Source organism: Equus przewalskii, chromosome 21 (genome assembly GCF_037783145.1).
Source record: "Equus przewalskii isolate Varuska chromosome 21, EquPr2, whole genome shotgun sequence".
Classification (NCBI taxonomy): domain Eukaryota; kingdom Metazoa; phylum Chordata; class Mammalia; order Perissodactyla; family Equidae; genus Equus; species Equus przewalskii.
Window position 1 is genome coordinate 22,705,370 of NC_091851.1, and position 19,683 is coordinate 22,725,052.

Genomic DNA, 19,683 nt, shown 5'->3' on the forward strand with positions numbered 1-19,683 from the left:
CATTTAGCATTTGTTGTTGGCTTTCACAAGATGTCTTTTCATGTGCGCTATGTCTTTTCTCTCTAATGCAATCGGAAGTGTCTTGAGAGCAGAACTGGGTCTTCAATGGTGATATCTCAATTAATAAACCTTCTGGGAAAAAGGCTCTCTTTGAAACAAAGTTGGCTGGGTCCAGAGAGGGCTGGGGAGAGTGCCAGGTTCCTCCCTGCTCGATTGGTCCCTTGGTAAAGTAGGAGGCAGAGATCACGCCGCCTCAGTCAAGGGGCCCAGCTGATGAGGCAGGGAGGGAGCCGGCAAACCCTGGACTGTCACATGCAGTCTGGGACAATCCCCAGGTCATGTGTGTGATTGGATTTTTAAAAAATCACCATTTTCAAGCATCCAGGCACAATTTAGTTATCAATCATAAAGAATACAGAAAAACTGTGCTCAGTTCAAAGGGACTTGTGTGGTCTCCACTTCTGTGAGCTAACCTTAGTTCCGGCTCTTGTCTTCTTACCCAGACTTCCCTTTCACCTGTCTCTCCTATTTTATCATTTTGGTTATATGAATTTTGCTAAGTTGCTTCCAAATCTTTGTAAAACAGAGTGAGATTTCAATAAAAAATAAGAGTTGGTCCAGTTTTCTTTTGAATGTTACATAGTGTACAGAAAATGATGTTCCAAACAAGTCACTATAACAATTAAAGATAAGTGACAAAAATAATGCATGTGAATCACTGAGTTCAGTGCTTGGCAGGTAGTGAGCATTCAAAAGGTAAGTTGAAAGAACACTCTCAACTTTTATTAGCCTCTCTTCCTGGGCCTCAGTTTACTCACAGGTAAAATGAAAACAGCATATTTAGGTTTGTTCATTTGTTCAATCATTCATTCCAAAATCATTCAGTGAATGTTTACTACCTGTAAGAAATAGTTCTGGGCACTAGAGACATAATGATGAACAAACCAAAGTCCTTATAATCATGGGGCTTACATTCTAGTAGAAGAGACAGACAAAAACCAAGTAAGCAAACAAAAAGAAAATTTCAGTTAGAGGTTGGTGCTATGACAAAAACACAGAAAGGTAACAGACTAAAGAGTGACTGAGAAGCAGCTCAGCTACTTTAGAGCAAAGGTCAGAGAAAACCTCTGCGAGGAGGGGACCTGTGAGCTGAGTCAACTGCAAGAATCAGCAAGGCAAACACCAGGGCAGAGCGTCCCTCCCTGGCAGAGGGAACAGCAACTATAAGGCCCTCAGGCAGGGACAAGTGTGCCAGGAAGCAGGAACAGCAGGGCCCCGTAGCTTGAGTGCAGAGAAGGAGGGGCGGAGCGATGGAACATGGAGAGGTGGCCAGTACCACATCATGCAGGGTTTTATTCCGAGTGAGTGGAGGACCTGTAAGCAAGAATGTGATAAGATCTGAACTTGGTTTTTAAAAGACCATTCTGCCTGCTGTGTTGGGGCAGACGTGACTTTCTAAGCTCCCTTCCCAGTTCCAAACTTCTGACTTTTTCCCTATCATTTTAGGCTCCCGTGAACTGGTTGCCTGAGCAAGAAAGATGCATCTTCCTCACTAGAGTGGGAGCAAAGAGAAGGAGCGGTTTCTGCTCTGGGCAGGAGTAGGGTATCTGTGTCACCTTGTTCTGCAGGATATAGGGGGAGTGGCCCAATCAGGGAGGGGTGGGAATCCCAGTTTGGAAAACATCCCCAAGCCACCTGTATTGTTTCTGCCTCCTGTGTGGAAGTTTCTGTCAATGACACAGTGCTCTGGAATGCTCACCCCCACAGACACACACCCAATCTTCCGTTTACAGAGGCACAGTTGTACTTTGCATTCCTCCCAGGATTTAGCTCAAATCTAGCCCACAGGAAAAGGTCGATAGAGAGCTACTGATTGATTAATGAAGAGAGGGAATGCTGTCAGCCATTAAGCAAATATTAATGAGTATTATGAGTCCTCTGTTGGTCTCTGGGGATGAAAGGTGATTAAGATGGGTTTCTTGCTTTCACTGAGCTCAGAATTCAGCAGAAAGACCAAAAACCACAGAGAGCTATGATGCTGAATACAAGAGTAACAGCAGCAACATTTGCTAGGTCCTCCTCATCCAGAGGCGGAACATGTGGGCTTTGGAGCCAGACCACCTGAGTACAAATCATGACTTCACCACTTAATAGCTGTGCATCTTTGGACAAATTCCTCAACTTCCCTATGCCTTCCTTTCTCCTCCGTAACACGAGAATAAGAAGAGGACCTACCTCAGTGGTGCTGTTTGGAAAATTCAATGAACTAATATACACGAAACACTTAAGTGTAAGTGCTCAATAAATGTTAGCTATTATTAAAAATACTGTAACATCTGTGCTAAGCTCGACATCCTTACAAAAACCCCAGGAGGCAGGTATCATCTCCATTTTTCAGAGAGGGAAACTGAGGCTCAGAAAGGGGAAGGAGTGTGCCCAAGATCGAACAGCTGGTACGCGATGGAGTGCAGATTCTAACTCAGCTCTGTCCAACTCCAGAGGCCCTCCTTCCAGTAAGGAAATGATCCCTTTCTCTTAAAAAGCCCCCAGCACAGTGCGCAGCACACCACAGGGGCCCCATAAAGGGCGCTCTGGTTATTATTCATTGGCCCTGGGGCTCTTGCAGGGATAGGTGCTGTGGAGCCCAGAGGAAGGGCCTCTTCCACCCTGAAGAGGTCTGAGAGAGTTTCAAAGGTACTGACCTGGGTGCCACCTGTAGGCTTGCTCTGGAGTTCCATGGGTTCCTCTCACTGAGGCTTGGAGTACTAATTTGGAACCCCAACTTCTACCACTAAATCAGACCCAGAAACTGCCCCCAGGTGTCCAGACACCTGCATGGACAGGCGGGCAGTTTCCTCTGGGGTGACTTCTTGTCTGGCCCTAGATATCTCTCAGTTTCATCACTCAGCCACCAGCCTGTGGCCTCATGCCTGCACCTGCTTCTTGACCCAGTCCCAGGAGACCTTGAGCCTTAGACTTGGGCTCCCTCCGTGAACCCTGCCCCAAAGGGCCATTTCTGAGTGACTCCCTAGGGACTTTCTTGATATGATAACCCCTAGGGTTCCATATGAATGTGGGTGCTGTGAGCAAAGGGAAATTTTCCTCACTGAGTAGCAGATGGAGAGTGGGTAGCACTCTTGTTCTGAGTCAGAGGTGAGCGTAGGGTGAGGCCTGCTGAGCCTCAGTTTTATGTTTAAGCAGCACTGATCCAGGCCGGGTTAGAGCTCCCACTCAGCATCCAGCCCAGGCAGGTGAGGACATCCTGGGGTTAGGAGCTAATACTCATTTCTACTTCTCATCTGCGTCACACTCAGAGATCTGGCCTTGCCTGGTAATTTGACTGCAGAACACAAGCAATAGCTGAGTCAATGAATGACCAAACTTCACAGTGAGAGGAAAAGGAAAGACGCAGCACTTGGTGAGCTTTTACTCGGCACCAGGCCCTGCGCAGGGCACTCTACACACACCATTCACTGTTACAAACGCTGGTTAACTCGGTCACTGAACACTCAGCCACCGAGTGCTAGACCTAAGAGATAACAGTGAATGAGACGTACTTTCCACTGTCAAGAAGCTCAGGGCACCTTGCTTAGTCTTTCTCCCAAAAATCCTGTGAAATGAGGATTATTTCCATTTTATAGATATCCAGGCTTAGAGATGTAAAGTAAAGTAATTTGTCCAAATTCATGAAGCCAGATATGTGAGAGAGCTAGGATATTGTTTCCAATCAAAAAATGCTGGTTGGGGGGCTGGCCCTGTGGCCGAGTGGTTAAGTTCGCGCGCTCCGCTGCAGGCGGCCCAGTGTTTCGTCGGTTCGAATCCTGGGCGCGGACATGGCACTGCTCGTCAGACCACGCTGAGGCAGCGTCCCACATGCCACAACTAGAGGAACCCACAACGAAGAATACACAACTATGTACCGGGGGACTTTGGGGAGAAAAAGGAAAAAATAAAAATCTTTAAAAAAAAAAAAAATGCTGGTTGGCTGAATGAATTAATGAATGGAATGAATGACACAGCTGTGGCTGTGACCTCAGTCAAAGAGCAGCAACATGACCAAACATTTATAGTCTTCAAAGTGCTTTTTCATCTATCGGCTCCTCGGGCCTCGCAGCTAGCCTATGAGGGAGGCAAAGCAGGCCTTATCTTCCTTCAACAGATGAGGCAACAGGCAGAGTTTGGGCAAGAGGCGTATGGCCATGTGCAAACAAGGAGTGGGGCCATCCTAGAAAAACTCCGGAGTCCTACAACACCTTGTTTACACATGTCAAGCACCTACTGTGTGCTAGGCAGGCTCCTAAGCACTTTAAGTATTCGACTTATTAAGTCTCCTCCTCAGTGAACAACAGCGATTGAGCACCTTCTCTGTTCCAGGTTCTGTGGCAGGACCTAGGGATACAGCAGTGAATACAGCAGAGGAGGAAGCCCCTGCCTTCTTGGAGGCACCTGGCAAAACCTAAAGAAAATGTGCCCCATTGCCAGAAGTCTAGTCAGCAACATCGGTCAAACCCGTACACAGCATGACTTGGGGCCCTTGTGGAGGCGGCGAGGGACAAGGTTATGAGCCACAGTCCCCAGCTTCAGGAATCTCAAAATCTCCAAGCTCTTGGTTCAAAGAGTATCTACATACTCTGTCAGCCTAAAAGTTTGCTCTTGGAGAATATTTCCAACAGTGATCAAATAGCAGTAATAGCAGCTGTCATACTCAGTAACTACTATATGCCAGGCTCCATGCTGAGTGCTCCACGTATCTTACCAGCTATTTTCATGCTCTCAAGAAAAGCACTATACATTATTATCGCCGTTTTATAGGTGAGGAAACTAAAGCTGGGGGAGATTAAGAAATCTGCCCAAAGATAACAATAGAGCAAGTAGGATTCAGCATTGGTTTGTCAAACTTTGTACCTGACTCTTACAGTGATGGAATTTCTCCCAGGGAGGCACTGGAGAGGCAGACACCAGGAACATCAGGAGCAGTTGCTGCCTGGGAGGGCTGGGACCTCCAGAGCCCCCAAGAGATTCTTTCTCATCCCCTTCCAGCAGGTCTGAACATCACACAGAGATGGGAGGTGAGGGAATGGTTAGATATGCTCAAGCTATCCCTAGGGCAACAGGAGTCTCTCCCTCTCTGCTGAAACTCCAGGGAAGAAGTTTGTGACCTCCACTTGCCACCCACCAACCCCCCAGAGAGAAACAGAAAGGGGCGAGGGCAGGGGCAGAGGAGTCTTTTCTCCTTGGGATGGGGGGGCACACCAGGGAAAAAGGGAAGGAGCCTGATTGGTTCTTTCCTTTCTTGGCCAAGAAGCCTCTACACGTGATATGGTGCGTGTCCTTCATGAGGAACCCCCTCGGGGGAATGCCAGGGCACCTTTTGGACCCAAGAAGCCTCAGAGAGGAGAGACTGGCACAGCCCTGAACTGCAAACTAAGCTAACAATTTCTAGGCATTGTAACTAGGTCATCAGGTTCCTGAAGACGCCAGCTGTGGCTGCGGGATGGGGGATGGGGAGGGAAATTTTGCAGCCTACCAAGATCCCTACTTCCCTTCAGGCCCCGCCCTCCTCGAAATCTGCACCTGCTCCCAAACTGACCCCTCCCCCCAGCTGGGCCCAGCTGTCAACGGCTCCCAATGCTCCGCCCCTGCCTTCCATGGGCTGGAACCATGGGGGCCTTTTGGGCAGGAGGCACCTTATTGCCACTTGAGCCCTTCAGAAAGGGAGCTGTGGAGCAGGGAAGGAGTGGCCTCTCCTGGAGGGTATCTCTTGTTCCATGAGGGCAGCAAGAAAGCTGGGCCCCTTTGGGCCTGCCCAGGGTACCTTCCTGGCATTGTTGCCACAGGTGGCAGGAGACAGGTGATGTTTACCCTGCTGAGACCAGAGCTGCCAAAAGGCTTCAATCAAGCCTTTGAATCTGCACCTGGCCCAGAGCCCCAAAATAACAACCAGGGCAGCCTACCTGATCTGCAGGTCGCAGGTGCCTCTGGCTTTTATCTCCCTGCAGCTTTGCCTGCTGAGCCCCGGCTGGAGAGGGATTCTCTTTCCCGGGGATTACCAGAGACCTGGTGGCATCCCTCTGGTGCTGGGCCTCTCCCCATTGGGCCCACCCTACAGTCAACCATTCTCATCCCTCTGCCCAAAGGCCTCCACCATCAGTCACTGCTCCCTTTCCCTGAGCAGCTTGACTGACAACCTAGACCCTCTTCAGCCAATCTGGCTCCTCACTGTCTCCCGAATGCTTCATACACTTCCACTCTCCAGATCTGGCTGGGCGTTTCTTACCCACTGAGTCTGCCCTTGCCACATTCTTTCCACCTACTGAAAGCCTTCATGATCCACATCTTCCTAACAGGTAATAATGATGCCTAACACTGACTGAGCGTTCTGTATGTCAGGCACTGTGCTACGTGGGCTACAGTCACTCACTTGCTCATTCAACAAATATTTGCTGAGTGTCTCCTACGTGCCAACTCTGCTAGATGCTAGAGATGACGGAAAAAATGAGACAAAGCCCCTATACTCTGGGAACTTAGGTTTTACTGGAGATGGACAGTAAACATGCAAACACGGGTGGCCTTTGGAGAGGTGGTATTTGAGTGGAGACCTAAATGATAAGACAGCCTTGATCAGTTCTAGGGGAAGAATGATCCAGGCAGAAGAAACACAGCAAGCCTATGAGAAAGAGATTACTACTATTATCTTCATTTTACAGATGAGGAAACTGAGGACTCAGTGTGAACTGCATAAAGCCACAGTGCTGAGAGGGCTATTATTCAAGCCTCTAGGGACCTTTCCTCTTTCTGACACTTTCCACTACCAGGACAGAAGAGGGTCTGGGTTGGTGATACAGTTGGCAAGGGAGAAGATACATATTGATATACGGGCTGGGATGGAGGCCTCTGGGCCCAGTCATCAATTGACTAGCTGATGGTGGAAGTGGGCTGGTTTGGCAGAGGTCCAGGGCACCTGTGGGATGCAGGCAGTGGGTCTGTCCTCTTCTGCTTCTGGAGTCTACACCACAGATTTGGCACAGTTTGCCTGGAGCCATTCGTCAAGAGTTTTGGGTCTATTCCTACTGCTTCAAATGAGTTTGCTTCCTTAGGACAGAGACATTTTTGTAGCCTAACCTGCACCTAATGATAACAACCCTTCATGTTCACTGAGCAGACCCTTGTGGAGCCATTGCCTAACCCCAGGCTCTGTGCCAGGTACTCGGTAAAATAAGCCAGTCCAGGCCTGCAAAGAAGCAATGACACAGTGGCTTCAGGGTAGGCTTTGGCACCAGACACATGTGAGTGCAAGACCCAGCTCTGCCTCTTACAAGGTGTGTTACTGTGGACACATTATAGAGCCTCTGGAAGCTCTGGATTCTCCATCTTCACACCAGAGCAGTTGTGAGGACCAAACAAGATGACTCCGTCAAGGGCATAAACATAGTACCTGGCACAGGGCAGCACTGAACACATTGTATCTGTTATCATTACTCAAAAACACTTCTGCATCTCACTTTCTCATTTAGGCCTCGCTTTACTATGGGAGGTTGGTATTATTCTCTCAGATTAATGGGTGAGAATTTGAAGGTGATCTGCCTAGTGTTATGCCACCAGCAAGAAAACAAGCTAAGCTTCAAATCTGAGTCCAGAGTTTTATGTATGGGCTTGTTGAGGGTGATCAATACATGCTAACAATAATGAATGGTGCCTGGTGTGGCTGGGAGGTGAGCGGACTGATGGGTGATGCACACAGCCTGATTCAGATGACAGAAGGACATCAGCAAGGCCCAAGGTGTGGGGCATGGAAACAGACCACTGAGGGATGGGAGCCAGTATCCCCAGCACCTGGCCCATATAAAGCATTCATCAGTATTTGCTGATTTAACAAAGGAAACAAAACTCTGAGGACAGCTCTGAGCAATGAGTCCAGCCTCAGGGCAGGCCGGCAACAACGATAACACTGCATTAAAGGCCAGAACACAGATTTTTTAAGTCTGACTCTGTCATTTACTATGGGAAAAACCCCCTTGCCTTAGTTTCCTCCCTAACTTGGGACTGAACATACCCACTTCACTTACCTCACTGTGAAATGATGTATACAAAGCAGTCCGGTACATTACAAAGTGTTACCACGCACATAAAAGCAATTATCGTCACGCTACAGACTACTAAGGTAGTAAAGTGCTGTGAAGTCCAACACCTCAAGTTGGAACCCCAGGTCGTCCTGGCAAGGTCCTCCTGTACATGTCACTTTTCTCTGAGCCTGTTTTCCCAACCATAAAACACCACCTACCTTGTAGGGTTTTTAAGAAGAATTAGAGATAAAGAACGCGGGCTTTGGAGTGAGACAGACTGGGTTTCAAATCCTGACTTGGCCTCATGCGAACTGAGCCCTCCCAAATCTCAGTGTCCTATAATGACAAGGTTGTTGGGATAGTAACACAGAGAGGATGTTGGTAAAACACCTGTCGCATAGTGAGCACTGGATAAATGGCAACAATTATCCAGATACTAGTATAGTGGGGGGAGGGGCACAGTATAGTATTTAAAAGTGGGAGCTTGGAAGCTACCCCCTGGCTTGCCACCCAGGCTTTGCCACTTACTAACTGTGCTACCTTGCATAAGGTGCTTAACCTCTCTGCACCTCAGTTTCTTCATTTGTAAAATGGGGATAATAGCAGTACCAACTTCAGAAGTGTTGCTGTGCGAATGGAATAAATTAATACACGTAAAGCACTTTGAACAATGCCTGGCACAGAGTAAGCACTTGATAAATGTTAGGTGCTATTAATAGTAATGTTAACAATAATATTAATCACCAAGTGGAATAAAAGGGAGGGACTGTTTAATTCTGGGACATGGGCATCCCGTGGAATAATTCCAGGGAAGTCCCTGGGCAGCTGTTTGTAGACAAGTTCTCAGCTTCTGAGAGACACTCTTCTACGGAAAGCACACGAGGCTGGGGGCTCCTGAGCAAAAATTCCAGTCCTACTGACCAGGAGGCCAGCCTCTGGGGAGGCAAGTCAGGCTCCTTGGAAGGGACACTGTGTTCCCGGGCCGGCCCTGCCTGACTCGGGGGAACAAAGGCACGTGTGTGTGGCCACAGAGGAGGGAGGGGAATGTTTCCCTTTCAAGAGCGGAACAAAGGATCTGAGGCATAGTTGAGTGCGTTCCAATCCCCTCCCAAGCTAGCTCCCATTCCTCAGATGATTGTCCAACAAGGTTTCAACCTTCTGGCCGTCTCCTGAAAGGTGACTGGGGGGAGGGGGCGGCAGGCTCCACTTCACTCTACCCTTTGTCATCAATCTCCAAGAGACAGGAATTATATGTGCCAAACCTCTAAGATCTCTCAGGAGTCTCTGTCCTGTGCAGGGGTGGGGTGGGGGCCCCTGCGGGAACTCAGGGTTAATGGATGACACAAGGCACTGCAAGTGACAGGCTGAATGTTCCTCTAGGGGGCGTGTAAGACTGAAACTGCTACTGAGTGATGGAACCACAGAGAAAACTCAGGAGTTGTGACCAAACCCCCAGTGAGAGGTGGGGGAAACGTCTGACAGAACTAAGTGGAAATACATTTTCTAAATCTTAAAGGGATGATCACAGGCTAGAGGGAGAAGCTAGGTGAAGGGTGGAGGGAGAGGGAGTAAAGAAAGTGACTCACAAGAGGAAAGGGAGGGGAACATGTCCAAAAAAAGTTTGTAGCGGGGAGCCTTTAGGGACATTACTTTCCAGCTTCTACACTCTCACCAGCAGGAATCCGGCTGCAGGGCTGGGACAGGAAGCAGTCCATGGAAGTCATTGCAATGGCATTTCCTGAAGAGCGAGAGAAAAACCTCTAGTTCCGAGGGGAGCTCTGGAGTCTGCCCAAAAAGCACTGTAGCTTGGAGCTAGCTGTAAGGCTCCGCCTTGGCCTGAGAGTCTCATCAGGGATGAAACGAAGTAGCAGAAGGTCCCCAAAGCAGTTTCTTTCTGCAAAAATCAATATGTAATAGACGGGAAGCCAGATGACACGACTGAAGGAGCCCTAGGACGCGGCTGCTGTTGGCTGCTGATACTAACAGTCACTATTCTGAGAGCCTTAAGACCCGAATTAACTCACTGCACCTTCAGAACAAGGTGCTCGAATTATAGCCATTTACAAGTTAAAAGACTTGCCCAAAGTCACACAGTAGGTAGGGAACTGGTAAAATCCAGATTTGAAAGTTGAAACCCTGCATCTTCCTCCTGATGTAACCTTGGGCAAGTCACTTCACCCTTCTGGGCCTGACTTCCCTCCTGCTCACCTCCCTGGGTGGCTGTGAGCATCAAAAAGGCAAGGTGGATATGAAAGCCCTTTGTAAGTTGTAAAGTGCCACATAAATGTGGAATATTATTATGAGGTTAGTGATAAACTACCCTACATTGACAGTGAGATTTGCTAATTTTTGCGGTTCAAATGCCGCAGCTGTTGATAGGAAAAAGCCCTCCTAAAACATAATTAATGTGAACTATGCCGTAATGGTGGGATCTGCCACAAGGATTAAGGCCAGTGAGAAGCAGATCCCTAGACTGTCTATTCAACTCTCCATCTCACAGACGGGGAAACTGGGGCCTGGGAGTGAAATGACTCAGCCGAGGGGAGACAGTGACTGGAGCAGGCTGAGAGTAGAACTGGGGTCCCGACTCTCAGAGCAGTCCTTGTATCAACATGTCACAGGAACACTATGGAGCTGTTGCCATGACAGGAACACTGCTAGGGCCTGCCAGCCCTTAGGGGATGCTGGAGGGTCACTATATGAAGTCCAAAAAAGGGAGAATGGCTGCTGAAAATTCTGTGAATGGAAGTCCGATGTGAGTTCTGTGGCGAAGAAGGCAAGAATTACGATGCCAACACGCACCAGGCTCTGCACATCTCAGGCACACCTCATTAGGTCTTTGTCATGACCTTGTTGAAGCAGGTGTTATTTGCCCCAAGGTTCAGAGGTCAAGGAGCTTGCTCAAGGTCACACAGCTAGACATAGGGAGCTGGGACCTGAACCCAGACATGGCGCAGTTATTCAGACAGAAATATTGCTAGAGTGGAGGAGGACCATCCCTGAAGAACATCCAGCTTATTTAGCCTTGATTCTATGACCTCCAAGTGGTTAAAAAACGTGGCTTCCAAGGTGGCTGGACACATCAATACACCATGTGCAAGCCTGGTCTTATTCTCTACACCCTTTTCACCACTTCCACTTCCACCTCCACCTCCTGATCTAAGCCACTCTTCTTTCTACCTGGCAGTTGCGCTAGCCCCTTCACTGGGCTCCCGGGATGCCACCCTTGCAGAATTCATATCACTTCATCCCTGCTCCAGACTTGCTCCTGGCCTTTCTCTCATTCGACCAAAGCCAGGTTCTCATCACGGCCTATAATGCCTTATGTGATCTGGCCTCTGGCTACCTCTCCCAGCTCAATTCCCACCATCTGCCCTCTTAACTCCTACCACTCCCCCTCATGCTGTTTCTTCTCCAGCCACCCTGGCCTTCTTGCTCATGCCTGAACATGCCAAGCCTACTCCTTCCTGAGTCTATTCCCTCTGCTTATAACACTCTTTCTACAGGTACCTGTATCATCTACCACCTCACCTTCAGGTCTTGGCTCAAATATCACCTTTTGGAGATGCCTTCCCTGACCACTCTTTGAAAATTGCAGCCCCACTTCCCTAGCTAGGCATGCCCTATGCCTCAAGCTGCATTATTTTCTTCATAGCACTATCACCTGTTATATGTTATATATATATAATTACATGTTTATCATCTGTTTCATCCCACTAGAATGTGACCTCCACAAGGAGAGAAACTTAGTTTTATTTAAAGCTGTACCTCTAGTACTTAAGACAGCCTGGCACATAGTAGGAGCTCAATAAACATTGTGTGAACCAATGAATAAATGATTAGGTAAAGGTCAGTTCTCATTACTATCATTCTGGTTTGATAAGTGTCTGTTTCTCCAGAAATTTAGTGGGTGTCTCTTTCATTAGGTACCTGCTATGCTCAGTGCTGAGGAAACAAGTACAGACAAGATGTGGACTCCACCCTCAGGAGGCTCCTAAACCTGGGAGAGATATGGCAGTGTTAGAAATGTCTTCCTTAAACTAATTTAAACTCTACCACTGTTATTTTCCTCTGGTGGATCCCAAGTCTGCTGGGCACTGTACCAATCAATAAAACAGGCTTAGCCCCTCTTCCTTCAGATGTTTGGACCCAGTGAGCATACTCTCCTGGGTCTTCTCTTCCCCCGGCTAAACAAAAAGACCCAGTGGGACTGTCTGACTCAGGTCTGCCAGCTGGGAACAGGGAAGACAGACCGTCGGCTGGAGGGACAGAAGAAAAGCGGATCCAAGAGCAGAGTACTCCTTCAAAGAAAAGAGAGGGAGTCCTTAGGGAGGACTCCGTGGAATTAGGTTGGAGGTTGGGGGTGGGGGCAGGGCCCTGCTAATTAAGGTAGCAGGAGATTATGTTTCTGCGGAAGAGCAGCTCACTGGAAATCACCCACGAATCTATCCATGCTAAACCCAGACAAAAACCACAGTTGCTGAAAGAAAGCCCCATGATAGAAGGCTGAGGGCACTGGAAAAACCAGGGAGGCTGGGCACGGAGGAGGATGCTCAAGCTCACTGGTTTCAGGACAGAGACCTGCTGGGGAAGCAACAGCTAACAACTGCTGCTTCCTGTCGCCCAGACAAATCTGGTGACCACCTACACAAAAGTCAAGAAAACCCTCTGGGTTCCGCTGGGGCCCCTTGAAAAAATACCTGGGTAATTTTCTACCAGAAGCTGAGGGCTCTTTGGGGCTACTGGGGAAATCAGTCTTAGGAAGTCTGGAAACCCCTGTGATGGTGACAGAGTTTTAAGAGCAACCTCAAATGTACATCTAGAAGAAATGGGTGTTTTGAGGGGGGAGCCCCTGAGACACTTCTACCCCACTTTAGGACCTGAATGAGATTACTAAAAATTTCCACGTTTGGGGTTTCTAATGGGGTTTCCCCATGAAAACCGCAGAATTGCCAACAGCTGTTGAGATCTGCAAAGATTGCTGAGGTGCTTCAGCTAAGCATACATCCAAGTCAAAGAAGCCAGAACAGGCAAGAAGAAACCTACAGAAACTAGAAGACCACAGAGCCACGCAGCCTGGAAAACGCCAAATTATGTGTTCTCCCCCACACTCTGTCCACTGCTCTCAACGATGATGTTTCCATCAAGCTGAGGGGTTTCCCAAGAACAGCGATCCCAAAATGGTCTGGCCCACCTGGGTCCTTGCCCTGTAACGGTCTACATTCCCATTGGAAAGCCCCAGAAACACTCTGTCCCTTCGAGGAAGGTCACATCATATACGATTCTAGGTAAATATCTCAGGGGCTGGCTTTGTTTCTTAAGAAACTCTCGGGGTAAAGTTCAATTTTCTGAGGCAAGTAGCCTATTCATAAAAGGGGCGCTTCCACCCTGCAATTAAGGCCCCGGAAGCACCTTTGTTCTAGATCCTTTACTAGAGTCAAGCTATGACAGGTGGCTATCATTATTCCATTTTATACGTGAGAATGAAGGATGGACAGGAGAGACAAACAGGTTCAGCATCTTGCCAGGTGACTCCAGGCAGGGGGTGGTGTGACTATGAGTCTGGCATTCCAGTCTTTGGAGCATCACTCACAATTAAGTAGACATACCTAGGGGCAGGCCACCACACACCCAAATGATTCTTACCTATTGGTAAGATAGGGAGGGTTTTAACAATGAAAAAATTAACAAGAAACCCACCCTGACTGGGCAAAACCCTGATACCTACTTGAGTTTCACCAGTGCCAGAATCTGAGGCTACACACATGCCTTTGGGAACCTGCTACTGCCAACAAAGGCACTGTTCTCCCTGCAGCTACCTGAACAACACCGGGATGACAGACCAGAGTGAGCACCTTCACAGGTGTTTTTTGCCTGGCCCAACAGCATCTCTGCTTTTCTGTGCCAGTATGTCTGGGTCACTTTATTACTCCTAGGACAACCTGATGTGGATGGAAAGAGTTCAGGCTTTGGAGTGAGGCCAACCTAAGTGTAAATTCTCACTCAGTCACTTAACTGGCTGAGGGGCACCTGGGGCCACTTAGCTACCAGGAGCTTCACATGTAAACTGGGACAAAACCCATCTACCTTGGAAGGTTATTGTGTGGAATATATGAAACAGCATATCATTTCCGTGAGGGAAGGTACCATGTCTGGCTTATGGCCAGCAACAAGCACAGTGCCTGCCTCATAGTAGATGCTCAGTAAATTTTGGTTGCATAAGTAAAAAACCTAACTCAATGACTCATACATAAGATGTACTCCAAACAGGCTCATTTCCTTTCCCTTTCCTGTAGGGGTGCTAAATTTAGAGCATACTCCACAGTGGAATAGCCCATAACTCCTACACCCACAGAACCCTAGCCACAGCCTCCAGGAAGATTATGAGATGCCACTGCAGTAGCCAGTCTGTGCAGCTCAAACAGGAATGTACCTGAGAGGGAAGTGGGCGGGTACCTTCTACCCAAAGGATACCAAGTCAAATGTTCTTTACCTCCTGGCCTCAGGGAGAATGGGTGCCCAGAAATGGTTCTGACTTAACTGGCTCTTCTGCACACATTCCCTATGTCACCAAGAGGAAGTAACATATGGTATGTTGTTCAACGGGCTCTGACAATTCTTGAGCAAAGAGAGAGAAGATGGAATTTCAATCCAGCAGTGATCTAATGAACTTGCCCAGCGCTGCTGTCTAAAACCTCTTTCCACGTGCAACACTGGGTGACGGGCAATCCTCTGGTCCAGGTAGCCCTCTGCAGAGGCTGGCTGGCAGACCAGGCACCTCTCCCAGATTGCCTTTTGTTAATAGCTGGCAACAACCCACTTGGTATTAGGACCACTGGCCAAAGACAATAGTCAGGCAAAGCTGGCAAATGGCCAAAGTCTCTACTTGGAGATGCCTCAGAGGGTGTGTCTGAAGGCCTGGAATCCTGTCCCTCCTGTAATCAGCTGAACAAATATTTGCCCCCAAAGAGAATCAAAGCAGGAGGGAATAAGAGAGGTCATTGCACAAACCAACAGGAACTATTTAATCATTTATCCCCCCAGGGAGTTCATTTACAGAATGGCTTTCAAATCTTGTCAGCCTTAGCTCAAGAGAGCTTTGGGCCTTCAGCTCCCCCAACCCCACCCTAGTCATCTGACCTCTACTGACTTGACCCCTTTGCCTCTTACAAGAAGTGGCAGTGGGAAAAGTTGATAAAGTTGCAAAGAAATGGGAAATAAGACAGGGGGTGGGGTCCAGGGCCTACTCGGAGGTCTCTTGCTCAGTGGTAAACTGAAGTGCCTGCCACGCCCTAGGCCCAGCCTATGGATAATTGCATTCTTGACATTCCTGAGTCCATGGTGAATGGCCCCCTTCCACCTCAGCTCCTTCAATAGATGACTTATTTTCCACACGCTGCTCAATATCCTGGGTATTCTGAGGGGACAGCATACCTCTCATAAGCCCTGCACCTCCCACCCCCAGGCAGGAGGCAGGGAGATAAGCAAGGAAATAGGACTGAGTCCACTGCAGAAGAGCAAAAATTGCCTACAATGATCATGGCAAAGAATCTCTCACCACTGTCTCATCCTGACTTGGTGACGGGCAAGACAACTCTCCCTCCCAGGGAAAGGGGTGGGGCCTGACTCTTGGGCCCAGAAAGTGTGTCTGGGACCAATAACAACTACTACAGCAAAACTTGCTGGTGTCAGTCACTGTGCTCATGTTAGCAACAAGACTGACAAGACTCTGCAAGGCAAGGAGGGCTTGCCACATTTTTTTAGTGGAAGAAACTGAGGCTTAAGGTAAACTGGCCTGTCCAAGGTCACACAGCTAGTTACATGACTCACACCCGTGTGTCAGTTTGGTTCCTAAGTCTGTGACTGAATCTCAATGTCCCACAGAGGCCCACAGACCAGGTTCTTGCTTTGCCAGCAAACGGTGCTTGGTGAAGAGGCCCCAGGGCCCTGGCCGGAAAGCAACAGGCGGAACAGCTGGAGCTCCCCAACCGACCCCAGGCAGTGAGGTGCAAAGTCCCCGAGCTTAATGCGTGACACAGCAAGAGCTCCGCAAACAGGCCAACCATGCAGAAAGTTGCACACTTTACAGCAAATGAACATAGGGGCGCAGCACAAACACAACTGGCCCACTGGCACAGCTAACACTGCCCTAAAATCAGGCCATCCTCGGCCATCCAAGCCAGGGGGATCTCCTGCTTGGCCATGCCCTGTTCTGAGAGGAGAGTACCCTGTGTGCAAACCCTGAAATAAAGGGAACTTGACTTGGGGGAGGGAAGCCCAGGACAGGACTGACATCCCTGGGGAGTAAGACTGGAGGGGCTTGTGGGTCACTGATGCTCACTGCCTTCTCCAGGCATTATACTCATCCCCCTTTGCATGATAGGCCTGTATATCAAGGGGAGGGGAACACCGGACTAACTTCCCACTCTCAAAGGTTTTGAGCCAAACGAACACAGAGGCTGTTTTCCTCTGCTGAGAAACTGGAACGCAAGTATGAAAGAGTGGGGTCGTGAGGGTGACCAGAATGAAAGATGCCTGGTCCTTCAAGATCTAGGTCATCCGTATTTCACAACAGTTAACCTCTTGCTGTGCAATGAGGCCACTCACATCTCCTTAAGAAACAACATCTCCAATAATCACCCAGCACAACAGAAAGAGCTACAGGGTAGAGACTGTTGGGGAACCTCTCTGACCAGAGGCCAAGCAAAAGGAATACACAAGGGGCGTGGTCCTTACCCAGCCGCCGTTCTCTTGGATCCAAGGCTCTAGGTGGTCATTCAGGTAAGTGGCCATCCAGGTTGCGATCCGACTCACCAATACCTGCATCTCCTTGTCTACGCTTTCCACGCACAGTGCCCCACCGAAGGAGAAAAAGGCCACAATGCGACCCCAGTTCACCCCATCCCGGAAGAGTTCATTCACTACCTGCTCAAAGCTCTGATATGCTGTCCCTGGGGTGATGTGGAGCTGGGATGTCAGGTCGCTGAATGCCCGCCGGTACCTCAGTTCAAACTCATCGCCTGCCTCCCTCAGCGCTTGCTTCACTGCTGCCATGGGGATCACTTCCCGGGCATCCAAGCTGCTGCTGTGGCCAGTGGCTCCATTCCCCGTGGGGCTGTCCGCCAGGTGCCAGGATGGGTTGCCATTGATGGCACTGGGGGTCTCCATCTCTGATTCAGTCCCTTCTGGGGCCTCAGTTCTGTTCTCTTCCACGTCACTAAACTGACTCCAGTTGTATCCTTTCTGGGAAAGCTTGTAGGAGAGAAAGTCAACCACCAGCTCCCGGTTGCTCTGAGACATTTTTATAATAGGGATGGGCTCCACCAGTCCATTGTCCAAAACACCTGCTCACTCACAGAGTCTGGTCTCTGCTCAGTGGTTCTCTTCGGAGATCCAAAGCCAAGATAAGGTTCTGAAGGGAGAGAAAGAGCTTCAGGGAAAAAAAAAATTAATGTGCATGCCATTTACCCTACAACATCCCATTCCCCCTCCAGGTACCAGAACTGGTTTCTTTGTGGCTCTCATCAAGGTCTGGGTCTAGCTTCCAGGAGACTTCAATGAAGTCAAATTGAAAGCACCAGCGGGCTCTGAATCATCACACCGGCCTTTTTAACCCCAGCCGCCTCTTTTTCTCCGAAATGCCTTCCTCGGAAAGTCACTCCCCGGGCAGTCGGTCCCCCACCCCCGCCTCCGCACAACCTACATTCAAATCCCTCTCAGGCGACGGCAGGCAGGTGCAGCCCCCGGAAGATCTTTTGTATCACAGGTCAGGAAGAGAAGGTGGCAGCCGGGATGCCGGTAACTCAGCCGGCCTCGCGGTGGCTGGCAAAAAAAGCAGCGGCTGGAAGGATCATGCGACCCAACAGGCAGGGAGCCCAGAAGGCGACACAGGAATTACGACGCTCAGGAACCGGCCGCCTCGCCTGCTTCCTCCTCCATCGCCCAGATCGAGGGCGGCCGCTCGCAGCCGCGGCCTCCTGCCACCCGAGGGAGCCCAGCCCCCTCGCTCTTGCACGCCCCTTGGCTCTCCGCCTCCTACTGGGAGGCAGGAGAACTCTCCTAGAGGTGGCTGGTCTGGGGTTTAGGGTTTTTTCTTTCTTTCTTTCCTATTTAAGTACCAGCCCAGAGTGAGGCTTCCGAAACCCTGAAGGGACTTCTCAATGGGGCTCAAGGTTTCGATGAGGGACGGAGGGAGGGGGAAGCTGCCTCGGATCTGCGGTCTGACTTCGGAAAGGCCATCGCCGGGCCTTTCTGGGAGGCTGAAGGCCGGGGACCCCCCAGAAACGCCGCCGGTTTTCTCTGAATTCCCCAAAGGCCCTGGACGTGGCGGTGGCAGTGGGGGATTGCCGGGTCCTCCATTCCCCGCACGGACACAATGGCCGCCGGCACCCTGCACAAAGACCGGCTGAGGATGAGGCGCCGGGCCTCTCCTCCGGTCAGGGAGAGGGGTCGAGGCCTGCTCTGGGCCCCCCACGGCTGAGACCACGTTTTCCTGGGAGCGGGCCCAAAGCAGCTTCCTGGCGCCCCCGGGAGGGCTCGGGGGCCGGGGGCTGCACCTCTCCGGAGCCCGGAGTGGGTGGGCTGCGGCCTCGCGGCTTCGCGCGCGCGCTAGGCCGGGTACCCGCCGGGCCACCGCCCCGTTGCTAGGCAACCGCTCTCCCTCAGGGGCGCCCCCTAGACCTTTCTGGGAGGAGGGGTCTCGCCCCCGGCGGCCCGCCCAGGCGGAGCCAATCAGCGAGCCCAGACGGCACAGAAGCGGAACGGCAGGGCTCCCATTGGGCGCACCGCCTGCCACGCACAGGGGAGGCGGCGCTCTCACCTGCGAGCCCCGCCAGCCGTGGGGGGCCACATCCCCCCTTCATCGGCCAAGTCGTTTCCAGACGCGAGGGCTCTTCACGGCCGAGTTCCGCGCCGCGGACCCAGGCCGGCCTACCTGGCTGACGACTCGCGCTGTCTCTTCCGCACGAGCCGGCCTCAGTTTCCCCTGAACAGACCGGGGGAACTTGCAAGCTCAGTCACTTCCGGTGCCGCGGCAGCGCGCGCGAGCCCGAGACGCAAAGGGAGTGCGCGCCTTGAGGACCAGCGGCAAGACCTGGGAGAGAGCGCCCCCTTGCGGTAGAGCTGGGGGATTCCGGAGACGCAAAAAAAATCCACGTTTACATTCACATACCCATTCATTCATTCATTTAATCAGTCAATTTCATCCACCGGTCAGTTTATATGTCGAAAAAGCATCGCATTGTGGCTAACCACCTTGTGTCTGGGATTCCAACTCTGCTAGTTGGGCAGGTTCCTCAACTGCTGTGTGCCTCAGTTTCCTTAATTCTAAAATGGGTAAAAACCAACCTCCCTCACTGGGTTATTTGAGGATTAAAAGAGTTATTTGTAAAGTCCATAGAAGAGTGCACAGTCCGTAGTATATGCTGCATAAATTTATTCAGCAAATGTGTATTGTTTGGGTTGCTGAAGGTAGAGTTAGGAACAAGACAAGACATGGTCCCTGCTTTCATGGAGACAAACCCTTGAGATGGAGAGAGACAGTAAACAACTAAGACGATACAGGAACAAGGCAATTTCACATAGTGACTAGTGCTATAAAGAAAGTAGATCAGGGTATTGT

At 50.2% G+C, this 19,683-nt stretch overlaps 1 protein-coding gene across 7 annotated transcripts in view; it reads right to left on the bottom strand.

Moving 5' to 3' along the window:
• BCL2L1 (BCL2 like 1) overlaps window positions 1-19,137 on the bottom strand; it is a 44,774-nt gene extending 25,637 nt beyond the window's left edge. Inside the window, exons 1-2 of one of the 7 annotated variants that reach the window (XM_070589061.1) lie at window positions 18,883-19,137; window positions 16,800-17,475 (exon numbers count right to left, since the gene is read on the bottom strand). In XM_070589061.1, the coding sequence (XP_070445162.1) occupies window positions 16,800-17,363 (564 nt within the window). In that variant the 5' untranslated portion in view covers window positions 17,364-17,475; window positions 18,883-19,137. Of the gene's footprint in view, window positions 1-16,799; window positions 17,494-17,561 lie in introns of all 7 variants that reach the window. The other 6 variants (XM_070589064.1, XM_070589062.1, XM_070589063.1 and 3 more) reach the window with 6 other exon arrangements.
• Window positions 19,138-19,683: the final 546 nt, after the last annotated feature.